The 19,746-nt window shown below is 50.9% G+C and overlaps 1 protein-coding gene across 3 annotated transcripts in view; it reads right to left on the bottom strand.

Moving 5' to 3' along the window:
• The window catches only part of septin9b (septin 9b), a 65,226-nt gene that overhangs the window by 42,755 nt on the left and 2,725 nt on the right, over window positions 1-19,746 (bottom strand). The window contains exon 1 of one of the 3 annotated variants that reach the window (XM_023791860.2): window positions 11,936-12,249. The exons of 1 other annotated variant lie outside the window; for it this stretch is intronic. In XM_023791860.2, the coding sequence (XP_023647628.2) occupies window positions 11,936-11,957 (22 nt within the window). In that variant the 5' untranslated portion in view covers window positions 11,958-12,249. Of the gene's footprint in view, window positions 1-1,290; window positions 1,803-11,935; window positions 12,250-19,746 lie in introns of those variants that run through there. One more of the 3 variants, XM_023791859.2, reaches the window with a different exon arrangement.

Here is a 19,746-nt window from a genome sequence, read left to right as displayed (position 1 = left end):
ACGTGAACAGACAAAAGGCTACTCGTGCTTTTTCATCCTCTAAAGATCATTGACATTTTAACCAGTAATGAAGAGAGCAGACCACATATTCACTTCTGGTGGGATCACTGGAAACTCTGCGTAAGCTTGCTACGAGTAAATTTCAAAGTTTCAAAAGCCAGTGGAAATATTTGGCTAGACTTAAAAAGCAGGCACTGTGATGTCATAAGCCATACAGTGGCAGACACAAGCAAGACAGATGTAAGGGATGAGCCAAACTGAACCGGACGGTCTAGTGGGACTGTCGCACGTCTTAAAAGAGCTCTCAGAATAACAGCAATTGAGACCCTCACATGGTAAAGGAGTAGTGAGAACTGGAGTGATTGTGATTATCACACAAACACAACAAAAGACCAGTGAGCTCAGTGACCAAATGGGATCATCACACAGACAAAGAATGTATCAAAAATGACCAAATGGGATCATCCTGTGTTAAAAAGAGCAGTGAAAATAGGAGCTAATGGGATCATCAAAATGTCAAGAGAGCAGGGAAAGTATGAGCTAATAACAGAGCAGAAAGGAGAGGTATGTAGCAGGAGAGGTAAGAGGAGATGTATTTCCAGATGAGCACTGCCCTCTGGAGTCGCCACCCCCCCCCCAACCCCCACCCCCCGGCTGCTGACGCTTTCTCCTGGGACGTCTGGAACACACCCGAGCTCCACAAGGCCGGCGGGCCAGAGAGGGACCCTGTTGTCCCACACCGTGGGGGCATGGTGACTCTCAGGCCCACACAGCTGGACAGGGAGAACCGGATGGGGGGGGAGGGGGTGGGGGCGGAGGAAAGCAACGGAGATGAAAGCAGAAGGGGCGCGCGGCAGTGAGGAAGCGCACAGGCAACAGATGTTCCCCCCCCCTCCGCTAAACGGGCCCCTCTGCGTGTTTGTTTGTGCCAGGAGGCTTTCCTGCCCCACGCCACTATCGGTACAGCCGGCCCGCCCTGGACGGGGGCAGGCAACAGCAGACCACGCCGTCCGCTGCCCTGAACGAGCCCATGCAGCCGTGACAAAGAAAAGCAAGGAGAGAAAAGGAGGGAGAGAAGGAGAGAGAGAATTTATTCTTAAAATTCAGGTTCGATATTTCTGAAGCAGAAAGCACACTCTTCACGAAGATCCACTGCAGCCCATCTTAAGTAACACCCTTGCTGTCGTGCTTCTACAGTAGATAAAAGTTTGTTTTGCGAGGGTTAGGAGAGCAAAACACAGAGAAAAGCAAAAAAATATATATTTTAAAGTACAACGTAAAAAGACTGACCTTCAAAATCTGATATTATTCCCTCCAAGTGAGCATTAACCGTGGAATCAGACATCTTTTGTCTTAATATCACAGTGAGGAGATCCCTTTCCAATCAAGGTAACGTTTCAGAGGCGTTCTCTGTGTCTCGAACAAATCCCAAATTAGGAGTCAAGACAAAAAAAAAAAAGACCTTGTGCCTCAAAGATCCAGGCCCACTGCTTTCTTAAAGGACCAAAATCTCCAGCTCGCGCCACTCCTGCTTTCCTCGCCGCCGAGCTCCGGGGGGAAGGCGAACAGCACCCCCCTCCTTCTCTCTGGCTTCTCTCGCTCCCTCCCTCTCTCCCCTCCGCTCATCCAGCAGCTCAGCTCGCTACGTTAGCCGCAGCACTGTGAGAGTCACCATCACGCCCACACATGTCCGCACGCGCGCGCACACACACACAGACACACTCACACACAGACACACACAACCATCGTCCTCTCACAGAGATAAACCGAACACAGCTTGCTCTGTTGCACTCTCCCAGCTTAAGGTTCAAGCCAATGAGACACTCTGACTACTTAAGCTGTTTTATTTTTTTTTAACTTGACTCTTTAAATTTGACCGCAAAGCAGCTGACGCTGGCAGAGCCGTTTATGGTAGTGCCTGCAGGACCCCTTCGGTCCGAAGTCATTTCCCTCCGTAGTCACGCTGTTTCTTTCCAAGCAAGTAAACGGTGTATGAGCGCTACACTTGTTAAACAGCGACAGGAGCTGTCAGAGAAACAGCATTTCTAATTTTACACTTCATATTTTATCTGAGTCTGAGCTAAAAGTGTCCCTAAGAGAATTCAGTCACATACTGCATTGAAAAAGAAGCGCAGTTACAGATTCCCTGTAAATTTTGGCCCGGTGTTTACAAAAGACAAATTGCACAGATCAGCATCGAGAAATACATGCAAAAAGGACAACATTTTCCCAGCTTTACTCTTCATACTTATACGGACCCCTGCTTCAGTCCTAATTAGGCGATGAACACAATTGTTTACTATACTTAGAAAGAGTTCACAATAAAAGCACCTTCTGTGAAAGCGCTGGGCCTCGGGGCCCGAAAGCAAACAAACATCTCCAGATCTGGCGAATTACATGCAGAAGTGGGGGTTTGGTGAGCCTCAGGGGCCCCTACCACACCCAGCACACTCGGGGCAGGGGGTGCGGGGAGGAGGAGGAAAAGCCATACCAGCGGATCTGGTAAGAACTTCAGGCGATTTGTCACTGAAAGCAACGCCCCCCTCCCCCACCCCCCTGGCACAGTGTGCTGAGAGCTGCTTTCCTGAACACACTGTTTTTATTGCATGTTCCCTTTTCCTCCATCCGCAGAGTCAGAGGCGGGGGGGGGGGGGGGGGGGGGTTGAGAGTCCCGCGCCACGCCACCCCTCCCACCCTCCTGGCTAGCGCTGCCGCTGACCTTTGTGGGGGTGGATAGAGGCTGGGGGGAGCTGTGGGGGGTCAGGAGGCTCTGAGAGTGCGGCCACCCGGCTCGGGACAGTAACGGGTACGATTCAGCTGCAGGACCCGCAGAGAACAAAGCGCAGAGCAGGACTGAATGGGAATCCCACACACTGCCCGGCCTGTAGCATGTCCCCAGTCACAGCGCTCTGGCTGCCATTTTTATTATCACTGTTCATCATCAATAAAGACAAATGGTGAGAAGCAGCGGGATTGAAATGGACACACTGCAGCCACCAGGGGGCTACGAGGCGAAACAAGGCCATTTTCACTGCACATTCACGGGTATTTTTTTCATTCCAGCAAACACTCTGCGAGAGATATTTTGGTTTGTGGATAAAGTATAGATGTTCAGGAAGATGTGTCTCACAGATGTGCAGGATTCTGCATCTCACAGATGTGCAGGATTCTGCATCTCATGAATGTGCAAAAAATCTGCATCTCACAAACATGCAAAAAATCTGAATCTCACAAGCGTGCAAAAAATCTGCATCTCACGAGCGTGCAAAAAATCTGCATCTCACAAACGTGCAAAAAATCTGCATCTCACAAACGTGCAAAAAATCTGAATCTCACAAGCGTGCAAAAAATCAGCATCTCACAAACATGCAAAAAAATCTGCATCTCACACATGTGCAGGATGCTGCATCTCACAGACATGTAGGAAATTGCATCTTACGGACATGCGGAAAGTTGCACCTCACAGACATGCAGGAAGCTGCATCTCAGCGATGTCCAAAAAGTTACACCTCAGAGATGTGCAAAAAGACGCACCTCACAGACATGCAAAAAGCTGAACCTCACAGACACGCATGAAGCTGCATCTTGTAGATGTGCAAAAAACTGCATCTCATAGATGTGCAGGGAGCTACATCTCACCGATGTGAAAAAAGCTGCAGAGGGTGGTGTGCTCCTCTTACACATGTAAACATTCAACCACCTGAATCCCAGAGAACATCCAAACACGGCAGGTCACGGCACGAGGCTAAAGCTCCATCCCAGCCTTCCTCCTAGTTGCGCTGTGATTAGCTGCTATCAGAAACGTGTGTGGGGGGGGGAGCTAAAGGCCACAACTTCTGGGTTTAATGCTCTCCATCCAAACACGAGAGCTTCCACATACAATGAGTAACTTGTGTGTGTGTGCTTTCAGCTACATAAACTACAGAGCTGCTGACAGATACACAGCTAGTTTCCAACAACAAAAAATACAAAATGTAACTACAGTAGCCAGAGCGTTTAAACAACACATTACCAAACATTTGAAACACATCATACGGAAGTCACTGGACCAACGCCCTTGATTAACATAAATTTACATAAAATCAGATCAGATGCTTAGCATTGGCATTAATTAAGGGACAGCAAAGAAGCAGATGACAGCAGCTCAGTCACAGTGGGCTGAAGAATTGTCAAGGGGAGATTAGCGTGCCCGCACACTAGGGGGCAGTGGTGAGTCAGAGCACAGGCCCACAGGAGTGCTCACTTTTGTCACTTATACACTGTGACCTGTTGCGTCCCATGAGAGTAGCATCCCCAACCAACGCAGCCCTGAAACGGGCATGTAATTCATACGCATAGTTACTTTTTCCCACGCTTCGTTACACCTCTGTGGGTTGGGGGGGGGGGGGGTGCTGATCTGCTGTGTATCGGCTGTAAAACGGCAGGGCTATGCACTGCGTCAGCCTGGAGCTGAGCCGCGATTTACTGCACACTCACCACCAACCCCCCCCCCCCCAACACCCCACCTCCCCCCGCAGAGTCACACTAACTGAGCTTAACATCTAGCCCATAACAGCCAATCAGACCCTGCAGACCGCAAACATGCAGAGTTGAGCGACAAGCTGTCCGCTTACAGGACCACAACGATGGCGCACCTTCAGAAGACATGGTGAGAGACGTCAGCCACCCTAAACCATACCGGGTATGATCTCACACAGAAGAGCTTGTCTAAAATAACATGCACACGTCGAAAAAGGTGCTTATTTTCTTCATGCTGATTATTTGCTAAGGCACATTAGACTATAAGGTACAACAGCAGATCCCCTCGTCAGCTGTGACCCTACAACCTTCAGCTTCTCCTGCGCCACTATGGATCTGATTAGCCCATGTAACACCCTCCAGTGGCATCAATGCACATTTAGGTAGGTGGGATTATTTGTCATTTCAGCCATATGTACACAGTATACAGTGCAACAAAACATTGTTCTTTCAGGGCCAAGCAGAAACAGAAGGACAGAAACAACAAAGGACAACACAAGCGTAATATACAGGACAAGATAACATACAGTGCATACGGCAGTAACCGTGCTGGTCTGAAATGGATATTTAAATAAAGAGTGTTATTGCAGATACAGTACTCATGGCTTATACTGTATTTTAGCAGTAAGATGGCAATAATTAGGAAATAAAAGTGCAAACAGTAGCAGTAGAACATAGAGTGTGCAGTATATAATAAATTAAATTGTATATGAAATAGTTGGTAATTCAGTTTTCATTCAAGAGTCTGACAGCTGGAGGGAAGAAACTGCATCCCATCCTGCCAGAGAAGACCCGTATGCTACGGAACCTTTAGCCAGACGGACGGGGGGAGAAGAGGGTGTTGGAGGGGTGTGTGGGGTCTTTCGCAATGCTGGCGGCTTTGCAGATGCAGCGTGACGTGTTAATGGGGAGAGATGCCCCCAGTGATCTTTACCACTCTCCTTACTATCCTCTGTAGGGTCTTGCAACTCCCATACTAAGCTGTGATGGAGCTACACAGGTTACTCTCTATAGAGTGAGGATGGGGGGGGGGGGGGGTTCACTCTGCTCAGTCTCTGCAGTAAATAGAGATACTGCTGGGCTTTCTTGGCGATGGAGCTGGTGTTGAGGGTCCATGTGAGGTTCTCCGTGATGTGAACACCAAGGAACTTAGTGCTCTGGACGATCTCCACTGCGGGTCCGCTGATGTTCAGCGGAGAGTGTTCAGGGCGAGCCCTCCTGAAGTCAACAACCATCTCCTTCGTCTTGTTCACATTCAGAGACTGGTTGGTTCCACACCCATCTGTTAGCGGTTGCACCTCCTCCCTGTACGCCGCCTCGTCGTTCCCACTGATCAGACCCACCACGGTTGTGTAATCAGCGGACTTGACGATGTGGTCTGAGCTGTGCATTGCTGTACAGTAATGGGTCATCAGCGTGAACTGCAGAGGGCTGAGTGCACAGCCCTGGGGGGCCCCTGTGCTCAGCCCTGGGGGGGGCCCTGTGCTCAGCCCTGGGGGGGGCCCTGTCCTCATCCCTGGGGGGGGCCCTGTCAGGAAGTCCAGGATCCACCTGCAGAGGGAGCTGTTCAGGCCCAGTAGTCTCAGCTTTCCTATCAGATGCTGAGGGACGACTGTGTTGAATGCTGACCTGAAATCTATGAACAGCATTCTTACCTAAGTGTCTTTTTTCTCCAGGTGGGTGAGGTGGTGGTGATGTCACCATTTTATTTATCCCACTAACAAACACTTTTTTTTTTTTTTAATCCACCCCCCCAGGCACAGGTACCTTTTGCACACCTCAGAGCAATGGAAGATCCACCACAGAGGCCAGAATGGCACACATCAGCTCAAAACAGCAGGCGAGCGGAGGGTGTAGTTATCTGTCCCAACAGGTGAGGGCGCACTTCTCACAACCACGCAGTAACCGGATCAGCTCGCCACAATACTTTTGTGCAGCCATCACTCAATGAAGCCAGAGAGGATGGCTCCGTAAGCAGGACGGGCGTGTTATTAAGTGTATTAAATGTGCACTACAGGCGTGCACCGCAGACGAATGTCAGGGCCACGCAAATGACGTGCAGCGGCCACGCAACGGCCAATACGCATTCGGCGCTGAATTACTGGCGTCAATTTCCCAGCCACCGGTGACAGGGCAGTAAATCGCGGAGGGGGAAAACGAGGTCCTGCAGCTTCCCACAAACTTCAACCCCGGCCATCAAGCCACGCACATATTTCACAGACCAGCACAAACGATCCGTTTTGCTGATGAAACAATGTCCTTGCCTGCGAATCCAGGGCTCAGATAAAGACTCAAATGGTCGGAAGGCTTCTGCTGCAGAAGGAATCCTGGGAGATCGCCGTCTCCATGAATCCCATGAATCTCCACGGTGGTTTTCGTCTTGGAGCTTGTTTCTGGTACGAGGAGGGGTAGATTATAACCCCAGTTCAGCAACAGGGAGTGTCTGGTTATTAGCGTTTGCTAATAGTGCTGATTGCAGATTGCAGGCTAAAGTTAGCAGGTAACGCTAATGTCAGATAAGTGACTATTCTGATACCAGGCATGAGCAATCATCATTTCCCATTTTTAAGAAGCATTTTCTAGCAGTAAAAATGCCCCTCGGGGAACAAGCCTAGTAAGAGAAGCACGTCAGCATAAAGCTGGGGCCAGCCCCCTCCCCCAGGACCCCCCTGATACAAGAGCCAAGATACATACAGATACATACCCACCTGGGGAACGACAGGTCACGATCAAGGCCCGAGATGTTACTAAGAAATCAAGGGGTCGCGTTTCATAACCATCCGTGTGCAGGCAGGCAGGATCTGCAAGAACACTGGGAGGAACCGTGGTTCTCAGACCCGCTAATCCGGTCAGAGGCCCAGTACCAGAGAGGCGCTGACAGATACTCACAGCCAGGACTACACTGAGGGGAAAGCAACAGGGCACACCCCCATCCTAAGGGGGGGGGGGCAGGCAACACGTGGGGATCAAATGGGCAGTAACGTTATTTCACTTTAAACCGAAAAAACAAAAATCAGGCCTAACTTCAAAACAGGTTTCACGTTTTTGTTCTCTCAGGATCTGACCCAGAGTGTGACTATTAAAATGGAAGGTGTCTGACCTGCAGACCTTCACATAATTATAGGGTAGATACACCCACACGTATCTATAAATACATATAAAACAGCAGGCTGCAGCCCTGATATTTATATGTATAGTGTGTGTGTGTGTGTGTGTGTGTGTGTGTGTGTATGTATATATACTGCAAGCTTCTGCTGCTATGCCGCTCGCTGGAGCTCTGTGGCCTGAGCGGCTGCATTTAAGTCACCATCTTTTCATTTCTAAGTTGCCCAAGCAAACGACGGGTATAGAAATCCACATTCCCACTCGCGGGACAGCTGGGCCGCCTCATTCCAGTACAGAGGGACCCCCTGAGGGCTCTTCTGGGGGCTGCGGCAGGGATCTGGGCCCCGGCCACGGCTCTGTGAGGCGACACTGGGGGCCTCTTAGGGAAACTTTGCCAAGGCAGCCAAACTGAAATCCTCGATTTGTCAGAGTCCTCCTAAATACAAGTCTCGAGTGCTTCCAGCGGCTGGCACGGACGTGCCCCTGTGGTGGGGTGCAGACCCCACCACACGGTCCCGTTTCGTATCCACAGAGCTACAGAGGGCGCCCCCTAGAGTAGGCAGCTGTGTACTTTTCATTTCAGCCCCCATGGCCCCCGTGGACGGTGGACAGAGAGGGCCACCCAGGCCAGACGGGTCCCGCGGGCGGAAGAGAGAGACACACGGCCAGTGCTGCTCTTCCCTTTACTGTTAAATGACCCTGTAATTATCCCCCCGCCGCCCCAGTGGGGCCCCCGCCCGCTGGCCAGATGCTGCCCCCAGCTCAACCTTCCTGCGTGTCTTAAGGAAATGGCCTGCTCTCCACGGCCGAGTGACTGGTTACGCATCCTTCAGCCCCACCACAATGTCTCTGATGTCAGGGACACGGCCTCCCATGCTGCCGCTTAAGCACACAATGGCTGACCTCATAAATCAGCCGCACCGGCAGGGGTGGGCTGGGTCAGACCCCGCTCCGCTCTCTCCTGCCCAGCCGGTACTTTACACTGGGTTTGGTGGAAACATTCAGAACCCACTCACGGTCGAACTGCAGTTCATTTAACACCAGAACACCCATAAATTTCTATAGCCGGTGGTTTTCCACAAGCTTTGCATACTAGCCGTTCATTCTTCAGATGTTCTGAAGCCCAGCATTCTTCAAAGAGCTTCTGAAGCCCCCTGAAATGGGCTGGTTTGAGTAGAGACTGCTGGAGAAAAAGTCATCGGCGTTCTTGTTCTTAGCGAGGCTCTGGCATTCGGCCGTGCGTCACTGAAAACTGTAGTCGGTCCTATTTTGAGCCCGTCTCCCGCACACCTACAGTCTACCGGTCACCAGGGCGGGGGGGGGGGGGGGGGGGGGGGGGGGGTTTGAGGCCCGCTATTGGCACTGCGTCTGTGCTGCATAAGGGACACTAAGGGCATGCCATGGGGTGGTTGGGGGGGGGGGGGGGGTTGCTTTTACGGCGTGGAAGTGAAAATAAACAAACAAACAAACCAGCAAATAAATAGACATCAGGGGGAGAAAAAGTGCAAGGATGTGATTCACGGAGGAAATATCGAAACGGTTCTGTGGAAAAAAGATGACAGGTCAGGATCATCCAAGCTTATTGGCCGGAGACGGGCTGCTCAGGTCCAGATAGTATCTGCAGGCTCACCCAACTGGAAAAGCCACTAAGCAAATCAAAACTGGTCTTTCAATAATTATCCCTGTTATCGCTGTTATGGATTTACTAGCTGCTGCTATCCGGTGGGACGTGGCAAAGCCTGGCAGCCCCCCCTCCCCTCCTCCATACCTCTGTAACAGTGTTGGGGGGGCGGGGGGGGGTTACATCTGGCTATTCAAATAGTACTCCCAAAAAGTTGATGCAGACACAATGCAAAAGCAGAAAAATCATTTTCCATTCAGCACCCCAAAGTCCTACTAATGAGGACAACAGCTGTCAGAGACCCAGCTCTGCCCAGCCATAGAGATGGTGCTTTCAGATAAACAGCAAGTTGCTTCTTCAACCCGTGACATCACTTCCTGCTGTCTGGTGTCGATGCCACCTGCTGTCGTCCTCCTAAGGTCTCTTTGTTGAGAGCAAGCCTTCAACAACACTGTGATTAAAAACTACAGAGGGACCATAGTGCCCTATGATAACGGCATTAGTTTAAGCCACAAGCAGGTGAGCATGACATCAACTACAGTCACCACCATCATGGGTTCAAATCCCAAGGCTGGCAGAGTCACCATATCACTGTTGGGTCCTTGAGCAAGGTCCTTAACCCCAACTGCTCCAGGGACACTGGCTGACCAGGCTGTCTCGTATGTCACTTTGGACAGAAGCGTTTGATGAATAGTAACTGGATTTTTTAGAAAAGAACAAAAAATAGCATGCTCAGATTCACGATGGAAACAATTTGTGTAAAAGCTTTTCTGTTGTCAGTTTCTCAAGAAAAAAGTTTCATAGTTCATCATTCTGAAATAAGTGCATCGAGATTACAAAACACTTTGGCAGCAACAGGTATGGGCATATAGGCGACACAATAGCCGGAAAGAGTCAGGATTTAATCGTCACATCAGATTCAGAGTAGCAGGAACGTGTCACCATGGGAACCAGTCCAAAACAAGAAGTGAGCAGGACTAGGAAGTTACACTGCGTACAATTTCCCCTATAAACCCGAACTGCAGGTCTGCAGAGAAGCGGAGGCTCTTCACCCAAAAGCAGCAAAAGTCCATCTGAAACTGCAGCTCTTCACTGCTTCCATGCTCTTAAATCATCAAAAGGAAAAAAAAATCACAAAAATATCAGAGTAAGGGACATTTATGTTAATTGCTACTGGAAGAATCTGCAGCACTCGACAAATCTGACAAAGCAGCAGCACCACTGTGTGGACATCTGTGAAACTGCAAGATTAGGTACTTCTAGTTCTAAACAGCCCAAAGGATCTCGCTATTTTCGGTTTTAAATCACAATTCACGTGACCATCAAAAATTACGCTTAGCTGAATTTGCAGAGTTACGGTCGCGTGAGCTGAAGTCACTCCAGGTCCCATCAGCCCCTGCAGAGGCCCCCCCCAGTCGAGAACCCAGCAGATGGTAATTTAAGCTACAGGTCAGTGGTTGTGGTTTGAGTGATGGTGAGAAGTTTCAGTCACGCTATAGGATGGGAGGGGGGGGACGTCGCAAGCCAGCCAGCTGTGCCAGCTGACAACCAGAGGGGTCCTTCGCACGGCATCTACAGGTCACCAGCATTCCCAGCCAACATCAGCAGGCATCTGACTAGACGGCCCAAAGCGAGCAGATGGCACGGCGCAACACCTTCACATCGGAGCGCTCCGGCGTGGCATCAGCGGCATGAGGACCCCTCAGACGGGGCGGGGCTCAGTTACAGAGCACAGCTGGGAATTCCCTACAGTCACACATGGATCCTAGTTTTCTACAGGGACATTTTTATAATTCCCACGACAACACCGACCCCCCCCCCCCCAGCACCCCCCACCAGCTCCAGCCTCACTCTCTTTTCCCTGCTCCCAGTCAGAGTTTAATCTGTGCCTGTAAAACACATCAGAGTTTCCGGCTAGATGCAGCGTGGACCGGGACCCGCAGGGGGACAGTGTTGGGGGGGGGGTCGGTCTCATCTGTGAAGGGTGGGCGCCCCGACCGGACTTAATAATTATGTGTAGAAGTGGAGTACAGCACCAGCAGCTTCCCCACATTTGGGCACCAACCAGCTGGGCATTCCTGACCTAAAGGAGTTGATGGTGCTGTTAACCCACCGGGAGACTACAGTACCACCATTAAAAACCACCCCAGGACATGAACTGCCACTCTAACACCCGCAGACGCCAGGGATGTGGACGAACGACCATAATGCTGACAGCGCTCAACAAAGGGCCGGAGCATTGACAAGATAACCCCCCTCCCCTACCCAGCCGGTGGGGGTCAGGTGAGCACAGCCACATGGGAGTTAGGGACACAGACAGATCAGCTCACTTCCTGACACTTTTAGATCCCTCATTAACGACACTGCAGAAGGTTTACCAAAAAGCCCCCCTCCAGCCCCACTGACCAGCATGTCCCAAGCCCCTGCTGTCCCCCCTTCTCCAAACGACGGACCAGTGCCCCCCCTTCCCACAGCTCCCGCCGACGGTATTCCGGCATCTGGTTGCTGACCGTGGCCAAACTAAACCCAGACGGACCGGCGGCTACAGACGAGAGAGCAGAGGCTCGGTCAGTTAGTAATGAAAAAGCAAGGAGAGAAAAGAAACAGCCTCAACTGTGCTAAAGTCCCCCCCCCCCCCCCCCCCCCGAAAGTGGACTTTAGCCGTCCCGAGTGAGAAGCCCTGCAGCTTACCTGCGATTTTGTCTCCCTCCATAACTGGATCACACCCTCCAACAGCCACATGTAACGTCTGATTTTTTTTTTCTTTTTCCTCTCCTTTTTTTGGAGACTTCCCCTTTCACTCACTCGCTCTCTCTCTCTCTCTCTCTCTCTGTCTCTCTCCCCCTCTCTCTCTTACTCCCCACTCCCTGCTCACTTTAATTTTTTCAATCTGTTATGATAATGAATGCATCCAGAATGACAGCATTGCCATGTGCTGCTCATATGGACTTTCTGCTCCGCCCCACCCCCCCTCTTTTTTTTCGCCTTGACACTAAAGCTGCATTGTGTCTTTGAAATGAAAACCCCGGGGGCCATGTGACCTGAACTCCCCAGCCCAAAAATAACTAGCCAAGCCCTCTTCAAGAAGGCTGAGAGGATTGCGCCCCTGCTGGGGCGTTCTGTCCGCCTTCACCGCCCCCTTTGGGCCGCGCCGCTGTTCACGAGGAGGAAACGCGGACGGAGAGGCCCTGTGGACCTTCCAGTGGCCGTGGGGGACCGACAACCGCAGTGTTCATTTTGACAGCAAATTTTAATTTAGGTTCAGTCATAAATTATTTTAGTTTTAGTCTAGTTTTAGTTGACTAAATATCATAAGATTACAATCGACTAAAACTACAGTTAAATAAACATAAGTTTGTGTTTCAAATAAGAGTGAAATCTGTGTCTTTGTGTACTGCACAGTCAGACCTTTATACCACCCCTTAATATTGGTTTCATTTCATCTTGGTGAACATAATGACTTTCAGAAATCGAAGGACTGTAAAATCACTAAATCATTTTTATTTAGTTATCGTCTCGTTTTAGTCTGAAAATGAAGGTCGTTGACGATAACTATGACGAAAATTTTTCTTCAACAAAATTAGCACTGGACAACCGGAGACAAGCCTCAGGAACCGGTCTGGGTGTCCAGTGTTCCACAGGAGTCTCAGGTTCCATACGTCACACGTGAAGACTAACAGAGGAGCCAGTGTAGCTGCCTGTAAGCCCCCCCCCCCCCCCCCCGAGAGAGAGTGGGGAGAGAGAGAGAGAGAGAGAGAGAGAGAGAGGGTGCACTCTGACCTGCAGGCCCTTGGTTACACTCGGCTAAGGTTAAGGTTTACGCCCCAGGCCCGGGCTAAGCAATATCTGGTTACGGCATTCTTGCCAGGCTGCCTTTACTGCGACCCACAACCAGCGGCACTCGGGGATGGAAATAATGACAGGAGGCGCTGTGAGTCATCCTGACCGGCTTCCGTCACTGCCGCCAGCCTTACCGTTTCTGTCAGGACAAGCAAACGGGGCCTTTTTCAGCGCCCTCTGCCGTTAAGTCGCCCTGTTACCGAAGGCCTTTAACGGAGAAGCAGAGGGCTGGGTTTAACAGCTCGAGGCGGCCGCTTTCAGTACATCTCTAAGCTTCGGCGTGAACTTTGATTCCCAGACGCCACTGCGATCAGCTGACCAAGCCCAGCAGGCTACGGGGCAAGGGTGTCATATAACAGCGCGGGGGGTGATGATAATGATTTTTTATTTGCCATTTGCACAAGCCTCACAGCCATTTATGCAGCACCCCGAAGTAGGGTTAAGAGCCCTGGCTCAAGGGCCTAACAGTGATATGATTACTCTGCCGGCCGCGGGATTCGAACCGACAACCTTCCGGAGACGTGCCCAAGCCCCCAAAACTGAAGTCAAATCCCAGCCGTGTGCATCCGCTCCGTTTTCCAGGAGAAGTCGTTATGCGTGTGGCGGGAACAGGCCGGGCGGGGAAGGAAGATGTGCTGAAGGAGGACATCAGGTAAACAGTTTATCTTACAACAGGCCTGCTGCTGGAACAGGAGCCAGCCAGCATGGGAGGAACCAGGACATGTGTGACGTGTGTCTGCGTGTGTGTGCACATGGGAGAAAGAGAGAGAGAGCGAGAGAGAGAGTGAGAGAGAGAGAGAGCAAGAGGGAGGGAGTTACGGGCTTCTCGCTGCGACACAGGCCAAGGCCAAATATATCTGCTGGTCCACATCTGACACAGCGGTTCCCGCTGAGACGGGTGGATGCAGGCCAGCACCATGAACCCCGTGAGGATTTGCAGACGCCGCAGTTCTGCCGCCTGCCTTCACCACCCCCCGGCGCTGCCAGATGATGTCACTGCGCTTCTAAATGCGAACTGCCTTTACTGCCCCAAACCCGACCCAAACGCATGAATGGGAGCACAATCCTGCTACACACACGCAGATACACACCGGGGAGTGATGCATCACCCTGCGAGCCCTACGCCACAAAACAAAACTGCAGATCAGCGATTCCAGTTAGCGAACCTGGAGAGGTCGGGACCGGTGCACCAGAAAGGGCTCGGGGTGCAGCCAGAACAGTGCTGGGACTGCGCATTAAAACGGGACACTCCAGAACTGGCCTTTGAAATGGGACACTCCAGAACTGGCCTTTGAAATGGGACACATCACTTTCACTCAGGGCCCCTCTGAGTTGGGCTCTGATCACACCGACCAACCGAGCTACAGCGAGATGACGCCGGAATAGAGCATCGCGTTGGCAGCGGTGCTGGATACGCGGTGCGGAACCAGCATGGGCAGCTACTCAAGACTCAGGGACAAGTCCCAGGAGGAGGGTGAAGTGTGACTGACGGCCGGAGCAGGACCGGAATCAAGCACTAGGCCGCTACGATAACATTCTGCACTAACACTGGGCACATTGATAATATTACCATGATGATATGACTTGCGATAAACAAATATTGAAGTCTGCATATTAGTTATACAGTATTTCTGCTTTACACTGTTACACCGAGCTGCATATACATTAATAATCCAATAAAACATGCCAGTTATATTATTAAAGTAAATGTAAACGATTTTTTTTTATAATAAAAAGCAATCTTGTCTTAAAACAATTTTGAACATTTTATGTACAGTAATAATCAATAAAACATGTCGATTAATAATTAATAATGTTGGTTATACATGAAGCTAAATGAAAAAGATTTTTATGATAATTAAAAAGTACTTTTTTAAACATTCGTAAATGTGTTTTATTAATGTAAACGCTTGCTGACACGGTAAGGGTGAGCTTGACACTTACGAGGTAACTTGAAACTTGCTATTACATCATTACGCGTCATTACGTCATTGCGTCATTACGATTGCGTCATTGGCCAAACAGCTGATCGACACGTCCAAGGGCGTAACTTTGGCTGGAACATTGGGGGGGTCGAGGTCTCCACCCATTACAGGGGAAACATGATTATTGGGGGGGGGTATGATTATTGCGGGGGTCATGACCCCCCTAACCCCAATGGAAATTACGCCCATGGACACGTCACAGGAGGAAGGAATGTGTAAAGCAGAAGACACTGGCAATGTTTGCATGCTGACTGTGAATGTATGGTGCGTGTACATGAAATGATTTTTTATTCATTACGTTTCAGTCTTATGTGATGTGTTCATAGTACGATGAGGATAAAATAGGATTCAGCACTGAGAACAACTAAGCACACACGCTAATTCCAACTAATCTCAACAAACTCACCAACAAAGCTGGCTCAGTTCTAGGAGCTAATATGGACTCACTGGAGGCGCCAGTGATCCTGAGGACACTCAAAACTGCTGGCTGTAGTGGACAGTGACAGCTGCTCTGATCCTACATAAGGTTGCTCCTACCATTGGCCATTACACTCTACAGCGGGTCACCCTATATAGACTACAGCTCAGCATTCAACACCATAGTCCCCCTCAAACTGTTCACCAAGCTGAGGTATTTGGGACGGAGTGACCAGCTGAACAGGTGGATTCTGGATTTCCATACAGGAAGACCCCGGGTGGTGAGAGTAGGCAACTGTGTATCCAGCGCAATCACCCTCAACACGGCAGCTCCGCAAGGCTGCGTCTCGAGCCCACTGCTGTACACCCTCTACACCTACCACTGTGTAGCCACACTCAGCTCAAATCCCTATGTGAAATTTGCTGACGACACAGTAATGCTCGGCCTCATCTCCAACGATGATGAGACGGCCTACTTGAAGGAAGTGGAGAACCTGGAAAGGTGCTGCCAACATAACAGTCTCCAGCTGAACGTCAGCAAAACAAAGGAGCTGATTGTGGACTACAGGAGGCAGCGGGGCTCTTACACAATTGTGCACATCAATGGTGCTACAGTGGAGAGGGTGAGCACCTTCAGATACCTCCTACACCTACAGGAGGACCTCACCTGGTCCACACACACATGTGCTCTGGTCGGCAAGGCGAGGCAGAGGCTCTACCATCTGAGGCTGAGGTTTAAGGTCTCTTCTGCTGTCCTAAAGACCTTCTACTCAGCTGCCATCCTGACCATGAGCATCACATTGTGGTTCTGGAACCGCTCTGTCCAGGACTGGAAAGCCCTGCAGAGGGTGGTTAGAGCAGCTGAGCGCTGCACCAGATCTGCCTTGCCCTCCCTACAGGACATCTACAACAGCCGCTGCAGGACCTGAGCAATAAAAATCTTCAAGGATCCATCCCACCCCAATAACTCTCTGTTCTGCCTGCTGAATTCAGGCAAACGCTTCCGCAGCCTTATGACCAGAACGGAAAGGTTAAGGAGGAGCTTTTTCCCCAGGTCATAAGGCTCCTAAACCAGGACAATACTCAATACCTCTAGGTACTGCTTCATACTGTCCAAATCGTTGGCACATACCTCAGGCCTCTTGCACATTGCACTTAAATTGCACAGCAAAATACCTCTTACCTATCATATATGTATAGATTATGTACAGCTGAACATTTCATATATATTTTATCTTATTATTTTTCTTATTTTTTTCTATATTCTGTTACTTCTCTTATCATGCACAGCTGCTCGGAGTGACCAGGGTCACATTCCACTACATGTTGTATGTGTACAACTGTGTACGTGACGAATAAACCTCTTGAATCTTGAAGCCCACATGGAGCGGGCAGACAAACACTGGGGGGGCATGTGTACAAATGAGGCCCACATCACAGCCACCTGGTGGTGTCACAAAGGGGGGGGGGGGCTGCGGTAGAATAAAAATGAACCAGGCGCTAATCGACGGCGGAGCTTCAGTGTGGCTGAAACTGCGTAAAAGCCGACAGAAATGGGAAGCAGAGGCAGATGAGAGCAAACGTACATAGGCAAACGCAGACAGGCCTGACCGAGGCCCCCCCCCCCGTGATGAGACAGCGGCGTGGACAGGTGGGGGCTCTGGAGCAGTGCGACTTCCTGAATTGGAGGGGGGCTCCCCTTTTTTCGGCCTCCCGTCCGCTTTCATGGGGACTCCTGCCACTTGGGGGGGGGGGGGGAGACAAACAGAGAGCCGTGAGGCCGACACTGAGGTCACATGAGTATCACACCCCATTCCCTGTACAACTCTCTACATCACCGGGCAAAACCAGGCCTTCGGTTTCTCCAATAATGCGACTGGCACATGAATCCTCCTCCCGTACTTGGAGGATTTAATCAATAAGCCTGTTTGTCAAAGAGATACAAGAGCAGAGCAGGAGAGAGAATTAAACTGGAACATTCAGGCCGGTTCAAATTTGGGCTGGCAGAATGACACTAGCTGAGCAAGAAATTTGCAAAGGTGGATATCTTGCACCCCCCCCCCCTCCACTACACGGGCTGGGTGAGGGGTGTCAGCTGGCCAAGCTGTGACTGAGACGTGCAGCGGACTCCGGGATCCACATTCCTCACACATGTGTGTCATGACGGCCCGACCGCGGGGAAGGCAAGAGCGCAGGCAGCGAAACATGCTCCACGTGGCAGACTCCCCCCGGTTACGTAACCGCTATTCCAGCCCACCACACGCCGCCCTTTCTGGCTCCTACTCCTGTTCTATTTTTCCATGGTTTTCCAAAAAAGAAAAAAAGAAAAACGGTACCATGGTTCAAAAAACAACAACGAAACCTTCTCCTGTCCTAAGCCACAGCAGACCCTTCAAAACTCAACCACAAGTCTTCTCGCTAGATAGCACTCTGCGGTAGGGGGGTGGGGGGGCATCCTTTGCAGATGATGTCATAGAGAACGGTACTGGAGCAAAGTGCTGGGGAGAGCAGAGCACAGGCTGGAGAGATGTGGCCTATCCTGCTTCCTCATGGGGGATGTGGGTGTGGGAAGAGCGATGACTCGGATGCCCCACTGAAGACTTCCTGAGACTGTTCTGAAATATTCAGAGAAGCTCATTCAGGGTTTGGGAGGGATCATAGCTCAAAACTGACTCTACAGACACAAAAGGTCTGGGTCCCGGTAACAGACCCAAACAGCACTACAGACTTTTAATGCTGACTTGCTTTCTTAACAATTTCCTTTCTCTCCTGTGACAGATCATTCTGTCGGAGTTACATGCTCGAAAGCTACTGCGCTGTTTACTTTCAGTTCATTCAGGCGAGAATCTATCCTCTTCTTAACTGCTTGGGGATAGGAAATAGTAAGTATTTTGGTTTCCAAAATATGCTTTACTTATGGAGGAAGTTTTTTTTTTCCAAAGGAAAACACACAATATTTATTGCGGCGCAGAAGCTCAGTGCAGAAACCGAAAGACCCTCAGGGTCTCAGCTCCTCTACTGACTACTGTTGTTTTCTCTCTAAATAAGACAACACTGGGGTGTGTGGGGGGGGGATTCATGTGCTCTGAGGATGATCAGCCATGAAAAAATCCAGACGGGGCTGCGGACTTATGAATCACGCGCTTAGAACTTTGTTTAAATGGCATCATTGTGGGCAAGGAGGGGTAAGGAGCAGAAAACGCTACATGTGATTGTTGTGGATGGGATGGAAAGGGGGTAAAAAGGAGGTAAATACAGTGTTATGACTCCCCGAAAAACAAGTTACTGTGGAATGGGTCAAGGGCACCAGATCTGAAGTCTTGGAGACAACATATTTAAGAAAACTCTTTCCTCCTTCCCAGGATGCCAAGGTATCAGAGCCAATGAGCTTCCTCGCCATGTGTGATCACCCATACTCCCCTTTTCCATGGCTGCTTACCATGCACACGTTCATGGAATCCCAGGAAGCACAGGGAACGAGGCAGGGGACAACCAGGATGGGATGCCAGTCCCCAGTTTGGCTTATACTCAACCACTATAGGAAATACAAAGATGTCACCCACCTCTGGACTGCAGGGGGAGCCAGAGCTCTGGTAGAAAAGTGTGACCTCCAGCAAACCCAGGAAGTTCCAAGTCACAGTGCTACCCGCTAAGTTGTTGTTGACACCCCCCTTGCACAGGATAACAAAGTCTGAGCAGTGCTGAGCCTGAGCCGCCCTCCCCACCGAGGGAGCGACCCCCCCAGGCACGGCCATATAGGAGCGCCCCCCCCCCAGGCACGGCCATATAGGAGCGACCCCCCCAGGCACGGCCATATAGGAGCGCCCCCCCCCAGGCACGGCCATATAGGAGCGCCCCCCCCCCAGGCACGGCCATATAGGAGCGCCCCCCCCAGGCATGGCCATATAGGAGCGCCCCCCCCCCAGGCACGGCCATATAGGAGCGACCCCCCCAGGCACGGCCATATAGGAGCACCCCCCCACCCCCCAGGCACGGCCGTATAGGAGCGACCCCAACCCCAGGCACGGCCGCATAGGAGCGACGCCCCCCCCAGGCGCGGCCGTACAGGAGCGCCCCCTTTAGGCACACCCGTATAACAGCGCCCCCTCTAGGCACGCCCGTATAACAGCGCCCCCTCTAGGCACACCCGTATATGAGCACCCCCTCTGGGCACAGCCATATAGGAGTGTCCCCCCCAAAGTGGGGGTCATGAGATGATTTACAAAATGTATTCATAAAGCTGAAAAATGTGAAAAATAT

The sequence above is a fragment of the Paramormyrops kingsleyae genome, chromosome 5 (assembly GCF_048594095.1).
Source record: "Paramormyrops kingsleyae isolate MSU_618 chromosome 5, PKINGS_0.4, whole genome shotgun sequence".
In the NCBI taxonomy this organism is placed as follows: Eukaryota; Metazoa; Chordata; class Actinopteri; order Osteoglossiformes; family Mormyridae; genus Paramormyrops; species Paramormyrops kingsleyae.
The sequence above is the reverse complement of the archived record's forward strand: the minus strand, read 5'-3'. Positions and strand labels throughout refer to the sequence as shown.